The following is a 20668-nucleotide window of genomic DNA, read 5'->3' as shown; positions in this document are numbered from 1 at the left end:
TCCGAAGCCCATGCTCCTCCGGCCACACCATGCTGCATCCCCATAAGCCCCAAGGCAGGCAGGCCCAGCTCAGCCCTTGCTCTCCCCGTGAGCCGTGCACTTGCCTACCAGGCACCTGCCGCGCACACCACGGCAAAGGGCTCGGCGGGACAGGGACACGTTCCAGGTCCCTGTGGTTAGAAGGCCAAGTTACGAGATGCCGAATAAGCAAGGAGCGCCAAGGACAGAGCTCAGTGTAGCTCGAGAGAAAGCAGGGCAGCTGGGGAGGCGCAGGGAGGGCGTCACGGAGGGGGCAGCCCTGTGCTCAGCCTCGGGAAGCGTTGGCCAGACTTTGAGGTGGAAGATGTCTTCACCAGGCGTTTCTTGAGTGCCACTGTGCCAGGCTGCGTGCCGGGCGCCAGACACCTTGGGGCACTGAGCCTCCACACTGCCCTCCAGGGCCCAGTGTGCACCGTGGCACTGAGTTATTAAGAGGAGACCCTGAGAGGCACCACCCTGCTCCTCCTTGAAGGGGGGATTCGTTGCCCCAGCTGTCGAGGGAACTGCCGGCAGATGGCCTTCAACTCCCCACCTCCTGCAGAGATTGCCTGGGGTGCTGACAGCTGCCTCACCCAAGGTCACCCTTCCCGGCATGGCCCACGTCCAGGGATAGATCTCTGCAGGGCTGTAGAGGCTGCTCAAGGCCCAGAGCTGCCTGTGAGATGAGCCGCGGCTGGCGGTGGGCCTGCGTTGCAGCTGTCTTCTCCCTAACCACTCTGCTGCCTCTCCACTCCACCCCGCCGTGGCTGTGGGTCTCAGGACAGTCCCCCTAAACAGCCTGCTGGGTAAACTCAGTCCCAGGGGAGCCCACATGGCAGCGCCCATCCGTGGATGGTGGGGATGCAGGGAGGCTGTGGCCAGGGCCCTCCTGGGCTCTTGGGGATAACCCAGTGCTACGGAGAGGCACATCCCATCCACAGCTGGAGAAACTGAGGATGGGACCTAATGAGAACGCAGGGCCAGCCGGGCAGTGCTGGATTGGGATCGGGCCTCCTAACTTCCACTAGCTGCCCTGGCTATGAGTGCCACCATTTGCTAACTGTCCCTTCTTTTCTTCCTCTTGAGAAATCATTGGCTGGGTTCCTTCTGGGTGCCAGGTCCCGTTCCAGGGCTCTGGGCCCGGCAGCCTCAGCGCGGCCCAAGCAGGCAGTGTACCGCCCATTGTCCCCAGTCCCCGGCGCTGAACCCTCTCCTCTCCCGCAGGCTCCGTGCTGGAAAACTTCAGAGGCGGCGGCGGGCCAGCGGGGCTGCTGCCCAACCCGCGGCTGTCCGATCTGTCCGCCGGCGAGGTGACCGTGCTGAGCCACCTGCAGGAGCGCCGCGACAGCTCCACCAGCACGGTCAGCTCGGCCTACACCGTGAGCCGCCGCTCCTCGGGCATCTCCCCCTACTTCTCCAGCCGCCGCTCCAGCGAGGCCTCGCCCCTGGGCGCCGGCCGCGCACACCCCGCCAGCTCCGCCGACTCCTATGACCCCATCTCCACCGACGCGTCGCGGCGCTCCAGCGAGGCCAGCCAGTATGGCGGCAGCGGTGGTGGCGGCCCGGGGCTGCTCCAGCTCACACCCGCCCAGCAGTACAGCCTGCGGGCCAGGTACGCGGCAGCCACGGGCGGGCCGCCCCCCACCCCGTTGCCCGGCCTGGAGCGTGCTAGCCTGCGGACCCGGCTGGCGCTCCTGGATGCACCCGAGCGCATGCTGCCCGCTGCCTGCCCGCACCCGATCGGGCCTCGGCGGGGCAGCGATGGGCCGCACTACGGGCCAGTGGGGCCGGCGCCCTCCTTCCCCCATGAGGCGCCGGGCGGTGGGGCGCGGAGGGCCAGCGATCCCGGGAGGCGACCCGACGCCCTGGCGCCCCCGCGGGTGCAGCGCTTCCACAGCGCCCACGACGTGACCCCGGCAGCTCTGCCGCTGCCCTGCGCCCAGGGCCGAGGCCTCCGTCTGCAGAGCCACGCGAGCGCCGACGGCGGCCTGGCCCGAGGCCCCTACTCGCCCCGGCCGCCCAGTATTAGCGAGAACGCAGTGATGGAGGCCTTGGCGGTGGGGGCGGACGGCGTGGGCCCCGAGGTCAGCCTCGGGCTGCCGGAGGACGACCTTGTACTGCCCGACGACGTGGTGCAGTACATCAAGGCGCATGCCAGTGGCACCCTGGAGGAGAGCGCCCCAAAGGTGTACCCCCCGGAGAGCACCTGCTTCTCCGAGAACCCCAAACTGCCCAGCCCCGGGCTGCACGGCCGGCACACGATAGCGGCCGCAGACTCCAACGTGGGCCCCTCTGCCCCTGTGCTGGGAGGCTGCCCACTGGGTTACGTGGCCCCCTCCAGCCTGAACAAAAACAGCATGCCTGTGCAGTGGAACGAGGTGAGCTCCGGCACCGTGGACGCCCTGGCCAGCCAGGGGAAGCCTCCGCCCTTCCCACAGGGCCACCTGGCGGTGGTGCCGCAGAAGCCAGCCTTCAGCCAGTACCCAGGCTACAGTCAGCAGGGCCTGCAGCTGAGCCCCGGGGTCCTGGACAGCTCGCAGCCACACCTGCAGCCCTGCGGTGGAGCGCCCTCCGCGCCCAGGGTAAACTACATGCAGCAGCTGCGGCAGCCAGGGGCAGGTGGCCAGTGTTCCAGCATGGCGGCTGCTGTGAGCGCCCACCCTGGCTACGGCCAAGCCCATCCCCAGCTGAGCCCCCTGGGTGGGGCCCCGCACCAGTTCCCCCGGTCCTGCAGCAACATGGCGGCCAAGCCAGGCCACCTGGGGCTCCCCCAGCAGATGGAAGTTGTCCCTGACCCCGCCATGATGGGCAGCAGCCACAGGGAACTTGACATCCCCAGTTCCAGCCTGGCTAGGATGCCACCACCTCACCTAGCCCAGAGCTACCCACAGCAGAGCCATCACCTGGCCACAGCCATGAGCCAGGAGGGCTACTGCCAAGGCCCCAGCCTTGTGCCTTCCCACCAGCCTGGCTTCGTGGGGCCTCAGCAGGGCCCGACAGGGGCGGCCGGATCGAGCTTCGGCCTAGTGCAACCCCGGCCACCCGCAGAGCCCGGCCCTGCTGGCCGCCGCCGTGGGGTGCGTGCGGGGCAGCAGCTGGCCTATGCCAGGGCCTCTGGCCACACCATGGCTGCCCTGTCAGCCGACCAGGAGATGGCAGAGTCTGTGCCCAAGGGGACGATGGGCGGCGTGTTGGCCCTGACTCCCCAGGCACCCCCCCAGGATGCGGGCGGGGCCCAGGACCGCAGCACGCTTTACTATTACGGCCAGATCCACATGTACGAGCAGAACGGAGGCCTGGAGAACCAGGCCAGCTGCCAGGCCATGCGGCCCCAGCCTCCGCAGCCCCAGGCCTTGCCCTCGCCAGGGCTCAACCAGGTGTCCAGCACTGTGGACTCCCAGCTACTCGAGGCCCCCCAGATTGATTTTGATGCCATCATGGATGACGGCGATCACTCCAGCTTGCTCTCGGGGGCCCTGAGCCCCAGTCTCCTCCACGGCTTTTCCCAGAGCTCCTCCCGCCTCACCACCCCACGCAACTCCCTGACTCTGCCCTCCATCCCTGCGGGCATCAGCAACATGGCGGTTGGGGACATGAGCTCCATGCTCACCAGCCTGGCCGAGGAGAGCAAGTTCCTCAACATGATGACCTAAGGCCCCGGCGCCTGGCGCTGTGCGGACCCCGAGGGACCAGCGCTTCCCAGAGCGCGGGCCTTTCGTCCGTTTCATCTTTTTCCCCCAGAAGTATTAAATAGGTCTGAGGGAGTTTGGCCAGTGGCTGGTTCAGACCACAGAGGCTTTAAGGGCAGGTTTACGTGCGTCCTGTCTGGTCTTCTTTTAGATTATCTGTCGGAACTCTGAAAAAAGCCTCAACAGAAAAGGCAAGGCAGGAATGCAAAACTCGTTTACACAGCGCTTCGCAGCCTTTGGTGTTTATAGGACCACTCTGTTCTGGCTTTGTCACCTCTGTCATCTGGCTAATGAGGGATTACGTTGGCCCAGGGCTTTCCAAGCACACGTGGAAAGAGGAGAGAGGAACCACATTTGGATTTGAATCTGAAAGCCATACTAGGTATTCTAAACCAGGAAGATAAGTTTCTTGTTCCAGTACCTGCAAAGTAAAGGAATTCATGCCCACCGGAATTCTTCTATGAAGCTTAATTCTTGAGGCCTCTAACATCCCTTGCCAGGGAGTGGAAAAGAAATCTTACCTGGATGATTTGGAAGCACATCCTGATTCCAGGTTTGGTAGAGCAGGCATGTCTACCCCGCAAAGCTAAGTTTACAGCTGGCCGACTGTCCAGGTGTGTGTGGATGAATGAAGTATGGAAGTATCACCCGAAAAAAGGAAAGAAAACAGTGTAATACTCAGGGCAAGCCCAGAAGCTACCCTGGCCTCTCCAGACCATGTTTACAGTGTTCATGCGTGTAGAATGTAGCCCTTCCTGAAAAGAACACATTTCTAAATACCTCGGGGCTGCCGGAGCTGCTGTGGGTGAGCTGAAGGTGAGCCAAGGTGAGCCAAGGTGTGATGGCCAAGGTGAGCTGAAGCGTGGCCTGGGACCTGGGTAGTGAGCGCACCAGGGGCCCAGCTTCAGGCTGCCCTGGAGGTCTCCCAGTAGGACGAGGAAGTCGCGTGTTTACCCAAGCCTGTTTCTCCAATGCACTATGCACCCACTTGACCATGGATAAACCCCAGGGCTTGACAGCAACCTCCGCCCAAGTTCCTCCAGGCCATGCTGTCCGCTCGCCAGCAGCCCAGTGACCAACCCCCTAGCTACCGCATGCAGTCGCGGTGTCTTCTGGATTCCCTTCCCGCCGCCCTCCTGTTCATTTCACAGAGAACGATGATATGCATGGTGTTCTCAGTGGGCGTGGGAGGGTGAAGGGGTTGATTCTTGGGACTCTGAGGGACCATCACTGAATTCTCCTATTCAGTGTTGGCCAAGCCCCACCTGGAAATGGAATTTGCAACTGGCGTCAGAAGACATTGTTCCCAAATATACAGTAGGGTAAATAGGTGCATCCTCCCTGCCACACACATGTACAAACACCGCGCACCTTTCCCATGTTGAATTCGTGGCAACCTTGCCAAATCCACCTGCACCACTATGAACCTGGAACCGATTATGACCCTGACTTCAACCAGGACAGGGCCGAAACCTCACCTGGGACTCTACATCCCAGAACAGCAAATGCTTTGTCAGCGTCCAAAGACAAGGCCAACTTCAAACGACAGCCCTGGGACACCTCCAAGGCTCTGGGCTCTGTGTGGTGCACGGTCTTTTCCCGCGCTAGGATGTCACTAGCTGTTCCCAGCCTGTATATTGTCTGTACAGAAGACAGCATCCCTGAAAATACTGTAGGTGAGTCATCCGGTCAGATTTATATGTCCAAAACATTTTTAGCTTTTTCTACATGCGATGAATTGAGATGACATACTCAACTTGTAAATAAGTCCTTTTGTACATTAAAAAAGTAATTTTTTCATAATTTATTTGGTCTATCTGCTTCTTCCTTGACAGTAGTTAATGAAAACCTGGGCCATAAATTCGGTGCATTTGAACGGAAACGAGGCTGTATTTTTTTCTCAGCAGCGTCAAAATTGACTATCCCGCCTTGGCCAGGAAATGTTTAAAGCTGGGACTTTCACTGCCTATTTGTTTGTTGTCTGGGGCGGGGGGGCCGGGGTTTGACATGGTACAAGGGGTTGTCTGGCTGCTCTTTCAGCCCGCTGGACGGAACGTCTGTGTTGGTTTGCTGACATGAGGTGCAGCTGTGGTCCCAAGCCCCCCCTTGGACGAGCAGTCGGAAGAGCATGGTTGAGTCTTGGGGAGTGGGAAGAGGAAAACAGGCGGCCCCCTGTGCTCTCCCTGTGCTCTGGTGCAAAAGCAGAGTTAGAGGGAGCAGGTGTAACACCCAGATACCCAGCAACCAGCCTGGGGCGAAGGGGCCAGTGGGGAGCAGCCAGGTGCAGGACTCTGAGCCCTGGGGGGGCGGCCCTGGCAGGTGCACAGGGGACCCGGGTCTGGAGAGCCAGCAGGCTGCCATCAACAGCGTTTGGGCTACTGCTCTGAGCCTCAGGGGGACTGGGGAGGGGGACCGTAAGGCCTGGGATGAATTCTGGAGCTGGGAGGGGAGGGCGCAGGACCGGGTGGCCAGGGGTAGAAGGCACCTTCTGTAGGGCCAGGGATGCTGTGCCTCTGCGCTCCCGGCCCGGGCCCCTTAGCGCGCTTCCCTCCAGGAGAGAAACCTTGGCACCCAGCTCGGAGAGTCAGGAAGCCAAAACCGCATGCGGCGCGTTCAGCTCAGCTATTTTTGTGGATGTCATGGATGCACGGAAGAAGCCTTCTCTGATAGTAAGTGTAGGACACACACACACACACCCCCCCCGCCGCACCGAGGGAAACAATTCAAAGGTTTCCTTTCTGGGAGCGTCCCAGAGTCTTCACTGTGCATTAGGGGAAGCTTCACGTCTGTGGCCACATTTTCCTGGTGGAAAGACTACAGCCGACTCCCAGCCCCGGGGAGCCCCTCTCTTTGAGGGGGGAACTTAATTAGCTGATTGCATGCTCCAGAGGAGGAACTGAGCGTACCTGGCTGGGCCCTTTCCTCTGCTTCTCTCAAAGCCCATCCTCAGGCTTCGCATCTCCCCTGCTTCTTAACGTGCTAAAAGTCCCCGGAAGCAGCTCTGCCCTGCTTTGGGGACGGGGGAGGCCAGGATGTTCAATGCTGCCTGAGACCGGATGGGCCACAGTATTAAGAAGCCCATAGAAGCCACTCAACTCAGCCACGCGCTCTGTCACGTAACCACAGCCACGGTCATGCTGCTTAAGAATACTCACGCAGCCTCAGCACCAGGTCACAGCATCTGTTTGGCTGATGAATCTGGGTCCGCTGGGATTTGACTGATCCCGGTTGGGCTGGGCTGGGCAGCTCAGCTGGGAGCAGCTCATCCAGCCGGCTTGGCGGGGGCAGCTTGGCCGTGCTCTACATGACCCTCACCTTCCTCCCTGGTCAGGAGGCCGGCCTGGGCATTGCCTTCTCGGGGAATGGCAGGAGCATGAGAAAGCAAGCAGAGAAGGTTCTGCCTCTGCTCAGAATCAGGGCACCGTCCGTTTCCCCACATTCCTCTGGCAAAAGCAAGCCACGTGGCCAAACCCATGGTCAGCGACGGGACGTGTCCTCCTTCCACGAGCGTGAGGGGGAGAGAGTGCCTATTTCTCAGCAATAATACAGTCTCCCATGGTCCGCCCTCACAGCCTTATGTCCCTCCCACAAGCAGCATACACTCACGCAAGACCCCAAAAGTCTATCCAATCAGTCATTGGGCTCGAAGTTTAAGATCGTGTGGTCTGTACCTGTTCTGGATGCATCTCTTCTTGACCCAGAGCCTCAAGAACTAAATAGAGTTCACACACACACCCAGTGCACAGAGTGGACCAGAGCTAGAATCGCGGCAGTTGCCACTCCTGTCTCAGCCGCTGGTCCACAGCGTCTGAAGTCCTGCCGGGGAAACGTCGCCAGTGGCCCTACCCTGGGTCACCCTATTCCTGGGTGGAAGGTTCCCAAGTCTGTTGTGCTCTGGCGTCCACATCGGGGCGTTCTTTGTTTTCCATCTGCCTTCCCACTTGTACAGAGGGCATTGGAAAGTATACCTCCTTGGGTAGCAAAGTACCGTCCAACCCCTTTCTACCCGAAGAAGGTTGGGAGCTTGAGGTCCTTTATGTGTCAAACACCCACACTGTACTCCACACTTACGATACATGTGCCCACACAACTCCCTCAAACATGGCGGGTTTTGATATTTCATTCTAGTCCACCCTGTGCGTCAAAGCCACACCTGTAATTCCTTTGGCGACATGCCCCCTCTCTACATTGATTACTGACACCCCACATCAGGCTGTGTCTAGGCACCGCATTGTCACTGAAGGGATATTCAACAGTCACCTTATTCCTTTCAAGGACCACAAGACCAAAGGCATTAAAATCAAGAGCATACCCTAGGGCTTCCCTGGTGGCGCAGGGGTTGAGAGTCCACCTGCTGATGCAGGGAACGTGGGTTCGTGCCCCGGTCCGGGAGGATCCCACATGCCACGGAGCGGCTGGGCCCGTGAGCCATGGCTGCTGAGCCCGCGTGTCCGGAGCCTGTGCTCCGCAACGGGAGAGGCCACAACAGTGAGAGGCCCGCGTACTGCAAAAAAAAAAAAAAAAAAAGAGCATACCTAGACTTCGTCTTTACTCTGAGGCCGTGTCTCACCGGCACTGCCCTGGACTTGGTCTCTGTGCCCCAGGCCAGAGCTTCATCTGAAGATCTTGGAGCAGCAGGAGAAACAGGAAATAAGGAATCATTTCATTTTCTAAATTCTGCTTTACACTGGCTGGTTCCTTTCCGAACTCATCTCTTACTTTGGGTACCTTATCATTTACAGCTCAAAGAAGCTGCTGTTTATCATATTCTGCCTGGAAGCCAGCCTGCCGAATTCCACGAATTCATAGAAATGTTTTCTCCCTCCCCAAAGAACATAGGCAGTCATTTTACCAACTATTTCTTCACCACATCACCCAGGTCACCATTTTTCTTGCCATGTATCCAACCTCCTCTAAATGTCCTCACTGCCCAGTTCCAAAACTGTGCTCCATATTTTAGGACCTGTGACAGCAGCCTCCCATTCTGGGTACCAATTTCTGAATAAGCACCAGTAATGCTATCCAATAAAAACCACAAAAGTCCTGAAACATAAAACACCCAGCATTTATTTAGTTCAGGGGTCTGTGAGTCAGCTGAGGGTGTTGCCCTGGGTGGGCAGCTGAGGCAGCTCAGCTCTGCTCCTGGGCCTTCTCCCCTGGACCCAGAGCATTGTTTGGACATCACGTTGATGGCATAGGTTCAAAAGCGCAAGTGAAAATACAGGAGGCCACTTAAGACCTGGGCTTGGAACAGAAGGCAGGTCACATAACTGAGCCCCAAGTCAATGGAAGAGGGAAATGTGCACCTCCTATAAAAGTATCGCAGGTCGTCGGTATCTGAACAATAATCCAACCTCCCGCATCAGACCAGCTTCGATCATAGTAAGACTGAATTGTAGCCTCCATCTCTCTCCTGACTATCTTAGTTAGCTCTAAATCCAAAAGGGAGGAGAGTGAGGTCATTCATTGTGGCCCAGCAACCAGTGACGTGCCAAAGTCAGCTTCTGAGCCGATGATGTGCATCTCTTCCCAACTCTGTATTCAGAGAGTTCGTAGCGATCACTGACATTGGCCGTGTAGGGAGAATTCATACTATGGAAATCAGCAAACACGACCAACCAGGGCTTCCTGCCTTCAACCGCAGAGAGCTGGTCATTAAACATTTGCCAGTGTACCTAACAGCATGCTAAAGTCCTGTGAGTTGCCAACAGCCTGATATGTCCAGAGGTCTCTTCTAAGTTTCTACGTCCCCAAACCCATTTTGTGGGAGAACTTTTGAGTCCAGAGTGCCATGGGCTTTCAGATGTTAAAAGTCATGCAATCTATCTATCTTATAATATTGCTTATATGTAGAATCTAGAAAAATGGCACCGATGAGCTTATCTGCAAGGCAGAAGTAGAGCCACAGGTGTAGAGAACAAACTTATGGACACCAAAGGGGGAAGGGGGGTGGGATGAATTGGGAGACTGGGATTGACATATATTCACTACTATATAGAAAATAGATAACTAAGGAGAACCTGCTGTACAGCACAGGGAGCTCTACTCAGTGCTCTGTGGTGACCTACACGGGACGGAGATCTAAAAGAGTGGATATACGTGTACGTATAGCTGATTCACTTTGCTGTACAGCAGAAACTAACACACCGTTGTAAAGCAACTCTACCCCAATTTGAAAAAAGAAAAAGTCACGCAATCTGTTGTTCAGAGGAAATTGACTAGCCGAGGTAAAGGACACCGATGAAAGTGGAGCCGATCCGCTGGTGGTGAGAGCAGGAGACCAGAGCCCACACTCCGTCCCCACCCCCACCCCCGGGTCGCCCCGCCAACCAGAGCAACACACACATGGGCCCACAGGGTGGAGTTTGAAAACCAAACCTCTAGTTCGGCCCCAAATGAATTGAGGCCCAGAAAAATGAGCACGTTCTAAACTTAGGATTAGGACTCCTGCTTCTAGAATCCCGGGAGGAGGCTGGCTACCCCAGCACCGATAGCACAGGCATGGCCCATATGTACTATTCAGTCCTTTCCTTCTTTCTGGCTCTGATGGTCTGAGTTAGTCCTTTGAAGGAAAGAGCGGTGTCTGATCCAGCCCATGAGAGCCCATCAGTGGTTTTGATTAATTCTGCCGAGTCTAGTTCCAAATCTGGTGGTTCTGGAAAACTTCACAGAGGTGGAGTGAACCAAACCTTAAGAGATGAGTAGAAATTGGATCTTGTGAGCGGCCCTTGCAGAATGTATTTGAACGTGAGGCTATGTCTGCAGTCTACAAAGAATTCTGAACAGAGACCTGGAGCTGTAGAAACCTTGAGGTGTCCTTAAGAGGTACTGGGGTTTGTTTTTTAAGTGGATTGGGGGTTAGGGGAAGGGAGGAAGAAGCCTGTGACCTGGCAGCTGGGGACCCGAGGTTTTTGGGCCAGAGTCTCACCATAGAACTAGTAGCTGTCTTGTGACTGTGAGCTGAGGGTCTCTGATGGGCCCTTCCAACTCCAAAATGCACTCCACTGGACTGCCTCGGTTCCAGAAAATCTATTACTGAAGCATGTTTCCTCTGGGTGCAAGCACTGAAGTCCACCGAAAAAGACGCCATGGTTACCCAGTTCATTCAAACGATGAAGGAATGCGTGGAGGAGCCCATGGCAACATTCTAAGCCCTCATCAACTGCTTCCTGAGCCACCTGGGCATTTCTTGCAGCTGGGTAGGCGTGGAAGACCTGCTACATGGTGGCAAACTGGTCTTCCTCCGTGCAGGGGACCCGCGTTCGCTCATTAGTTCAAGTTCAGAAACACATTCTCTGAACTCAGAGGTCATCTGAGGTTACTGAAAGGTGATCCGTCTTCAGCTGCTTCTTAATCTCCTCCGTCTTCTCCTCACTTCCTCCTTCTCCTCCTATTTCTTCTTCCCCTTCTTCCCCTTTCCCATCTCTTCCTTCCTTCCTCCTTCCTTCCCTCCCCTCCCCCCTCCCGCTCCCTCCCCCTCCTACTATTCCTCTTCCCTCCTTCCTGATGGTCCATTTTCTTCCTTTTTGCTTTTAGAGCAGAGCTTCTGACAATGGATTCTCTTCGTTTTCCACCACCTGAGAGCATCTATTTTACCCCTCCCCCGTCTTCTTCTTCTTCTTTTTCCTCTTCCCCTTTCCCTTCTCTTCCTCCCTTCCTCCTTCCTTCCTCCCTTCCCCACCCCTCAGCTGGTGAACACGAGCAAGAACAAGTGTATGAGACCAATGTGTGATTGGGTCACTACAGGTGGGGTGATGTGTGTGATGACGTCACACATAGGAAAGGCGTGATGGGCTTGAATCATGGAGCAGGGAGGGGACCCATAAAATCAGCAGAGTTTGAATGAGAAATAAGACCTGATCCAGGTTTTGAAGATGAATCGGAAGTCTCCTGAGGGGGTTGGAGACTCCTCATCAGAAACCATGGACGCCAGAGGTAACTGGGATATTTTTTAAATGCTGAAAGAAAAGAACTGTCAGCACAGAACTCTGTATCCATGAAAATATCCTTCGGGGACGAAGGGAAAATAGACACTCTCAGATGAAGGAAAATGAAGAGAATTCACTGTTTATAGATCTGTTCTAAACCGGAAAGGATATGATACCAGAAGAAAACGGAACATCAGGGAGGAGGGAAGAGGAATAGAAGTGGTATCTGGGTAAACACAGTAGAGCATCCTTCCCTCCTGAGTCCTTTAAAATGTACTTAACGGTTGAAGCAGAAAGTATACAACATTGTGTGATGGGGCTTTCAATGTATGTCAATGTCATAAGACAAATGTGTCATAAAGGAGGAGGTGGTTAAGGGACTTAAGGGGCTAGATAACAACATTCCACTTGAAGTGGTAAAGCATCAATTGTCAGGACACAGAAGAGTTCAGCATGTATATTGTATTTCCTGATATAATCAATAAACAAACATACTGCCAGGTGATGTATGCAGGAACGTAATAGAGAAATTGAAATGGAATCGTTCCGATAGCCCAAAAGAAGGCAGGAACAGCAAAACAAAGACATCAAAGCATAAAATGGGGGAACTAAGGCCAAACATATCAACAATTACATAAAATAAAAGTGGTTTAAAAGCATCAATTAAAAGACAAAGAATCAGGGCTTCCCTGGTGGCACAGTGGTTGAGGGTCCGCCTGCCAATGCGGGGGACACGGGTTCATACCCCGGTCCAGGAAGATCCCCCATGCCGCGGAGCGGCTGGGCCCGTGAGCCATGGCCGCTAGGACTGCGCGTCCGGAGCCTGTGCTCCGCAACGGGAGAGGCCACAGTGGTGAGAGGCCCGCGTACCGCAAAAAAAAAGAAAAAAAGGAAAAAAAAGACGAAGAATCAAATTGGAACACTCACCCTACTGGATTTTAAGACTAACTCTAAAACTGCCGCAATCAAGACAGTGTGGTATTGGTGACAAGGAAGGCACAGATCAATGGAATGGAACAGAGCAGGGGTCTACAAACTACAACCCAAAGACCAAAGCTGCCCTGAGGCCTGTTTTTGTATGACCTGTAAGCTCAGAATAGTTTTTATATTTTTAAAGGGCTGTTTTTTTCAAAAAAGCAGATGGCCATCAGATCTTAAAATATTTACTATGTGGCCCTTCTCAGAAAATGTTTAACCAATCCCTAGAACAGAGAATCCAGAAATAGGCCCACACAAATATGACCAATTAATTTTTGACAATGATGCAAAGACAATTCCATGGAGAAAGGGTAATCTTTTCAACCAATGGTATTGGAACAGCTGGATATCCATAGGCAAAAAAACCCCAGAGCCTTCATCTAAACCTCATACAAAAATTACCTCAAAATAAATATACAATATAAAACCATAACACTTCTGGGAAAAAGATCTTTGGGACTTGAGTTTAGGCAAAGAGTCCTTATACACAACATGAAAAACATGACCCCATAAAAGAAAAAACTCAGAAACGGGACTTCATCAAAATGAAAAAGGTGTTCTCGGCAAGAGACACCGTTAAGAGAATGGAAGACAAGCCACAGGCTGGGGGAAAATGGTTTTCTCATCGCACACCCTAAGAGCATCAGAAGCGTTAGAGGGGTTTTTGCAAGGGCACCGCACGTGCTAAGACTTGCATGTTAGGGGAATTCCCCGGTGATCCGGTGGTTAGGACTTGGCGCTCTCACCGCCGGGGCCCTGGGTTCAATCCCCGGTCCGGGAACTAAGATCGCGCAAGCAGTGCGGCCAAAAAAAAAAGACTTGAAGACTTGCATGTTGGAAACCTCGTCCAGCTTCAGGATGGGGAAGGGCTTGGCAGGATGTACAAGGCAACACCAGGAACCCAGGCACCGGACAGTTAGCGGCGACCAGGGAGGGATACATGAAGGTTGCAGGGGCACCCAAGGACTACTTAGGAGGTGAAATCCAGAGGACGTTGTGGAGGGTTCCATGTGAGGGGTGAGAGATGGGGACGTTAGGAAACAGTCCCGGGTGTCTGACTCACCTGCCCCTGAGAGATGAGAATCGGGTGAGGGCCAGCATGACGGGTGAGGACGGGGTGGGGCAGGGCGGGGAGGGGGGCTCTGGGGGTTCAGATCTGCACATGTTGAGTTGGTGTGTTTTTGAGACATCCCAGAGAGAGCCCTGAGAGGTGTTAGGATTGATGGGTCTGGAGCTCACAGGAGGGGCAGTAGGCCATGATGCCAGCTTGTGAGCCAACCACGTGAAGGAGGTTGAGATTACCTGGGACACCATGGAGCCTCAGAGGGGAAGGGGCCCAAAGGGAGTCTTAGGAAACCCCAGCAATCAAGGGTCCAAACCAGGAGGCCGCGGCTGCCAGGGAGTCTAGAAGATACGGCAAGAGATGGAGCAGAAGAACCAGAGCTGGGGGCGGGGGAGGTACCCCAGAAGGCACGGAAGGAGCGTTTCCAAGGAGGGAGGGGCGACAACAGCGGCGAGCACCCCTGATCATCGCAAGGCTGGGCAGCCTTGCAGTCACCCTTGGCCTTTGCCTTTCTCTCACGTCTCAGAATCCTTTTGGCTCTAACTTCAGAGAATATCCACAATCTGTTCACTTTTCACCACACCCCCCTGGGGCCCCTGTGGCGTGCTGGACTCCCCTAGTTCCAGCTCAGGAGAAATTCACCAGCCAGTTGCAAGACCCTATGACTCTGCCATGGAGGGAGCGTTTCACCGCGAAATGACTAGATCAGGGCTTTCTCTGCTCCCTCCGGAAGAGCCAGTCGACCAGCACTCCGTTCCACTGCTGTATCCCCATCCTATCGCAAGCCTCCCTGCTGCTCTACCTGCTTCCTCCACCATCTGCTAAGGCCTATCCTCATCCTCCAGTTGGAGCATCCTTCCAGATCATGTCAATTCTCTGCTTAGCACTGACCCTGAGCCCCTCTCCCACCCAGCCTGAGCACTACAGCCTGCAAGTCTCTCTATGACCTCGTTGTCTCACACACACACCCATCACTCTCCTTCACCCACCCTGGCCTCCTTGCTGTCCCACAGACACTGCTGGCACACTCTGCCTCACGGCCTTTGCACTGGCTGTTCCCACTGCTGGGAATGTCCTTCCCCAGATAGACACACTACTCACACTTTCAGGTCTTTGCTGTCCTGACCACCCTATGTAAAATCATACACCTGCTCCATCCCTGTCTCCTTACCTGCTGTATTCTTCCCCTGAGGCACAAATGAGGTCAAGCTCACAGTGTAATTTACACTTGCTGAGTGAACTCATTGGCTCTGGGAGCAGGAGCTGTGGTGATGTGTGAGCCGGGCAAGGAGACAGGGAGGTGGGGGAAGCAATGGGAGACAACTCTTTCAAGAAGGGTGCCAGCTGGACTTCCCTGGTAGCACAGAGGTTAAGAATCTGCCTGCCTATGCAGGGGACACAGGTTCGAGCCCTGGCCCGGGAAGATCCCACATGCAGCGGAGCCACTAAGCCCGCAAGCCAAAACTACTGAGCTCGCATGCCGCAATTACTGAAGCCCATGCACCTAGAGTCCGTGCTCCGCAACAAGATAAGCCACCACAATGAGAAGCCCGCGCACCGCAACGAAGAGTAGCCCCTGCTCGCCGCAACTAGAGAAAGCCCGCGTGCAGCAACAGACCCACTGCAGCCAAAAATAAATAAATAAAGTAAAATTATTTTTATAAAAAGAAGAAGGGGCTTCCCTGGTGGCACAGTGGTTGAGAGTCCGCCTGCCAATGCAGGGGACACGGGTTCGTGCCCCGGTCCGGGAAGATCCCACATGCCGCGGAGCGGCTGGGCCCGTGAGCCATGGCCGCTGAGCCTGCGTGTCCGGAGCCTGTGCTCTGCAACAGGAGAGGCCACAGCAGTGAGAGGCCTGCGTACCGCATCTATGTGATTTTTTTATGGGAGACTTAAGTGTGTTGGAGGCACACACTGAGAGGCACCCAGCTGAAGGGAGAGGCCACTAGACAAGGAGGAGTGGGCCAACTGGAGTGCATGGTGGGGATCCGACTGGATGGCCACAGGGCGGGAGGATTGGCCTCAGATGGCAGGAAGGTGATGTCTCTGTTGGAACAAGAGGGAAGGAAACAGGAGGGTAGCGGATGGAGGTGGGCTTGTAGGTTTGGCCCTGGGAAGAAAAAAGAGCTTCTATTCTTCCCTGGGATGTAGCAGTTGAAGTGGTCCACTGGGAGACCAGTGATCACAGGCTCAAGAAAAGAGGAAAATGGAACTTGCCTGGCGGTCCAGTGGTTAAGACTCTGTGCTCCCAATGCAGGGGGCATGGGTTTGATCCCTGGACAGGCTACTAAGATCCCACATGCAGCGTGGCCAAAAAGAAAAAGAAAAGAGGAGACTGTTTGGGATTGTTAGTCACTGGAGAGTGAGCCGTCCTTGAGGACACTTTGAGGGTGATCACCAGTTGATGGGGGGATCGCCTGCCCCGGGGTGGGGGTGGGTCTTGTTCCAGCGGGGCGGTGTCACTCAGGGGTCTGGAGAGAGCAAGCTGGGGTCACCAACACTGGCTCTGGCTGGGAAGACCTGACAATGGGGCGGTGGGCAGGGGGTTGGCAGCAGCGAGCCCTATGGAAACGAGGCCCCAGACACACATCGTGGGCCATTGTGACCAAAGAGCCAAAGATGTCACTTCCCTCCTACTTGGGCATTTGGATTCCAAGTGCCAGGTTGGGACTTGGGAACACAGCCTCCTTCAGGGAACTGTCTCTCTCCTTGAAAGAAACTGCCCTGGGGCCAGGGAGGCAGGACGGCTAACTGTGAGCTTTACACAGTGGTGGGGAAGGCCAGGAGGACACATTAGGCCTGCTGCCATTGTCCCTGCAGCTCAGCCGGCTGCTGGAGTGTGAGGCAACCCTCGCCCCGTGCCCGTTATTGCCTCGGCTCTCTGGGAGTGCCACCAGGCCCTGCTTTACGAGCTGCCAGCACGGCTTCTATGAGCAGACCTGCTGTCAATAAGGGCTGTGTTTTATATTATGGGCAGGACGATTTATGGGCCAACCAGCCCTCAGCAGACAACCATTCGGCCAGGGAGGAAAATGACCTAACACTTCAGAAATTTGGAAGCAGAAAACAGGGTGTGTGTGTGTGTGTGTGTGTGTGTGTGTGTGTGTGTTGCACGTGGAGCTACGTCTGTCTCCTCCACATGATCTGCCTGACTTACCAGGTACCGGCAAACAGGAACAGCTCCATTAAAGATGTTGGTTATAAAAATGAAATGAAATGACTCATTTCCTTCTGGCCTTTGCATCACACACTAACTATGAGGTTTCGGGGGAGAGAGGCAGGTAACCAGAAGGTGGTCAGATCCTGCCAAATCAACCTAGATTCCTTTCTCTCTAGGTAGGTCTGTCTTTCAACAGAGCGTATCAGAAAATCTCCCATGGGAGCATTTGCCCTATTTTATTGAAATATCTGTTCAGGTCTGTCTTCCCACCAGACCGTAAGCTCCTAGAAAGCAGGGCTGTGTCTCACTGGACTTTGCATTCTTGGTTCTTTTGGTTGCATCTGGCACAGAGTAGGCGCTGAAGTGGTCTACCAAGAGCCAACCATCCCCATTAGACAGTGAGTCTCTTGCCGGCAGGTGCCCTGTCTGGGTCAGCTCAGGCCCTGACTCATAGGAAGCACCCAGGAACGTAATTGCACTGGGATGCGCTGAACAAGCCAGAGAATTATGGGTCAAATGATTGTCCATCCACTTAAGTGGATTTCCACTGGTGGACTGCCATCTCAGATGACGCTGAGAATAAGAGTGGGGGGATGGCTTCAGGGCTCTTCCTTCTTGGTCTTTTTTCTGCCCCTTCCTCCTCCCACTGATCTCTGAGTGGCAGAGTGTCCCAGGCACAGTCCCCATCCCTTTCCTATATTTTCTCTCCTCAGGTATGCTCACAAAATTTCAAGACTTTAAATACCGTAGATGTGCTAATGACTCTTAAATGCATACCTCACCCACTAGGCTCTAATATTTAGCTGCCTGTTTGACATTCCCTTGGAAGCCTCATAGGCATCATCAATTGAATATTGCCCATCAGTCAGTTTGGGAAGTATTCATACCCAAACTTTCTTCTCCTCCAGGATTCCTCATCTCAGTAAACGACACCATCATTCACCAGTTGACTAAGGTGAAACGCAAGAGCCATCTGAGATGGTGAACTTTGTGTGTCAACTTGACTGGGCCATGGGGCGCTCAGTTATTTGATTAAATATTATTCTGCTTTATGTCTATGAGGTGTCTACAAGGGTGTTTCTGGATGAGAATAACATTTGAATTGGGAGTCTGAGTTAAGCATATTACCCTTCCCAATGGGATGGGCCTTATCTCATCAACTGAGGGTTTGAATAGAAAAAAAGGCACAGGAAGAGAGAAACAGCTCCCTGTGACTCTTATCAAGCTTGGGCAATGGTCATCTCCTGACTCTGGATTTGGACTTGGACTATACCTACACCATCAACTGCACTGTGTCTTCACCTTGCCCACCACAGACCTTGGGACTTCTTAGATGGATATAGATACAGAGATGGAGATAGAGATGGAGATGAAGATGGAGGTGGAGATGGAGATAGAGGTGGAGGTGGAGATGGAGATGGAGGTGGAGCTGGAGATGGAGGTGGAGGTGGAGAAGGAGATGGGGGTGGAGATACACGTGAAGATGGAGATGGACGTGGAGATGGAGATGGAGATAGAGTTGGAGATGGAGATGGAGGTGGAGGTGGAGATAGAGTTGGAGATGGAGGTGGAGATGGTGATGGACATGGAGATGATGGTGGAGATGGAGAAGGAGGTGGAGATGGTGATGGAAGTGGAGATGGAGATGAAGGCTGAGGTGGACATGGAGGTGCAGGTGGAGGAGGAGATGGAGGTGGAGAAGGAGGTGGAGGTGGAGATGGAGATGGAGGTGGAGATGAAGGTGGAGAAGGAGATGGGGGTGGAGATGCACGTGGAGATGGAGATGGAAGTGGAAATGGAGGTGGAGAAGGAGGTGGAGATGGAGATGGAGGTAGAGATGGAGAAGGAGGTGGAGGTGGAGATGGAGATGGAGGTGGCAGTGGTGATGAGGTGGAGATGGAGATGGAGATGGAGATGGAGGTGGAGATGGAGATGGAAGTGGAGATGGAGAAGGAGGTGGCGGTGGAGGTGGAGGAGGAGGAGGAGCCGGAGATGGAGGTAGAGATGGAGAAGGAGGTGGAGGTGGAGAAAGAGGTGGAGGTGGAGGTGGAGATGGAGATGGAGGTGCAGATGGAGATGGAGGTGGAGGTGGAGATGGAGATGGAGGTGGAGATGGAGAACGAGGTGGAGGTGGAGGTGGAGATGGAGAAAGAGGTGGCGGTGGAGGTGGAGGTGGAGGAGGAGGTGGAGATGGAGGTAGAGATGGAGAAGGAGGTGGAGGTGGAGAAACAGGTGGAGGTGGAGGTGGAGATGGAGATGGAGGTGCAGATGGAGATGGAGGTGGAGATGGAGATGGAGATGGAGTTGGAAGTGGAGGTGGGGAAAGAGGTGGAGTTGGAGTTGGAGATGGAGGTGGGGATAGTGATGGAGAAGGAGGTTGAGGTGGAGGTGGAGATGGAGATGGAGAAGGAGGTGGAGGTGGAAGTGAAGATGGACATGGAGAAAGAGGTGGAGGTGGAAGTGAAGATGGACATGGAGAAAGAGGTGGAGGTGGAGGTGGAGAATGAGGTGGAGGTGGAGAAGGAAATGGAGGTGGAGAAGGAGTTGGAGGTGGAGGTGGTGATTGAGGTGGAGATGGAGAAGTAGGTGGAGGTGGTGATGGACGTGGAGGTGGAGAAAATGTTGGAGGTGGTGATGGATTTGGAGTTTGAGAAGGGGGTGGAGGTGGAGATGGAGAAGGAGGTGGAGGTGGAGGTAGTGGTGGAGATGGAGATGGAGGTGGAGGTGGTGATGTAGATGGAGGTGGAGATGGAGATGGAGATGGAGATGAAGGTGGCGATGGAGGTGGAAATGGAGAAGAAGGTGGTGATGGAGGTGGAGATAGAGAAGGATGTGGAGGTGGAGGTTGTGATGGAGGTGGAATGGAGAAGGACGTGGAGGTGGAGGTGGAGGTGGAGATGGTGATGAAGATGTAGATGGACGTGGAGGTGGAGATGGAGGTGGAGGTGGAGAATGAGGTGGAGGTGCAGAAGGAGATGGAGGTGGGGGTGGCGAATTAGGTGGAGATAGAGAAGGAGGTGGAGGTGGAGGTGGTGATGGAGGTGGAGATGGAGAAGGAGGTCGATGTGGAGGTGGTGATGGAAGTGGAGATAGAGAAGGAGGTGGAGTTGGAGATGGAGATGGAGATGGAGGTGGAGATGGAGATGGAGATGGATGTGGAGATGGAGAAGGAGGTGGAGGTGGAGGTTGTGATGGAGATGGAGATGGAGATGGTGATGGAGAAGGAGAATGAGATGGAGTTGGAAGTGGGGATGGAATTGGACATGGAGATATATAATTTATGTTTTTTCTCCTACATTTACTAATGGAATTCTACTGTAAGAAAGAGCTACCTCTTCCCGTCCATTTATGCATTTTTTTCTCTTTTATTTATATCTGTATAGACAGGTGAATAGTTATGTTATTCTCTTTTGTTAAAATCTAATACCATCATTTACTTTTTTGCTCAAATTATTCTAGTTAAGACAATTGGGATGTGCCATGTGTCTGTGGCTGCGTCGGACTCTTGTGTGTGTCGTTTCCTTTAACTCTCGCCACAGAAGAGAGAGCTACTGTGATCTTCTCCGACAGCTTAGAAATGGAGGCTTGGTTAGGACAACTGTTCACCCAAGATCACCTGAACAGATTGTGGAGAAGCCCAAGGCCTCTCATCATGTGTCCCATTGGGGCTTGAGCTCCTGTTTCTCCCAAAGCTCAGCCAGCTCAGGCTTGGAGATGGGTCACCTGGGGTCCCTAGTCACCTTGAGAGGGTGGTCTCCTCCATTCTCAGGCAGAGAAACTGAGGCACGGAAACTTCTTCTGGCTGTCCAAGGTCACATGGTGCCAGCATGAC

General features: G+C 54.4%; 2 protein-coding genes across 3 annotated transcripts in view; both read left to right on the top strand.

Moving 5' to 3' along the window:
• The window catches only part of GLI2 (GLI family zinc finger 2), a 248427-nt gene extending 242917 nt beyond the window's left edge, over window positions 1-5510 (top strand). For both annotated transcript variants that reach the window (XM_067742345.1, XM_067742346.1), the window contains one exon: window positions 1243-5510. In XM_067742345.1, the coding sequence (XP_067598446.1) occupies window positions 1243-3671 (2429 nt within the window). In that variant the 3' untranslated portion in view covers window positions 3672-5510. The remainder of the gene's footprint in view (window positions 1-1242) is intronic.
• A 12677-nt stretch (window positions 5511-18187) lies between these two features.
• Window positions 18188-19422, top strand: LOC137226834 (probable inactive protein kinase DDB_G0270444). Its single transcript, XM_067742380.1, has 3 exons — window positions 18188-18667; window positions 18727-18900; window positions 19069-19422. Exons 1-3 carry the CDS (start codon window positions 18188-18190, stop codon window positions 19420-19422), a joined length of 1008 nt encoding a protein of 335 aa, XP_067598481.1.
• The last annotated feature ends 1246 nt before the right edge of the window (window positions 19423-20668 follow it).

This window comes from Pseudorca crassidens, chromosome 6 (genome assembly GCF_039906515.1).
Source record: "Pseudorca crassidens isolate mPseCra1 chromosome 6, mPseCra1.hap1, whole genome shotgun sequence".
Taxonomy (NCBI): domain Eukaryota; kingdom Metazoa; phylum Chordata; class Mammalia; order Artiodactyla; family Delphinidae; genus Pseudorca; species Pseudorca crassidens.
This window is presented reverse-complemented; position numbering and strand designations above follow the sequence as displayed.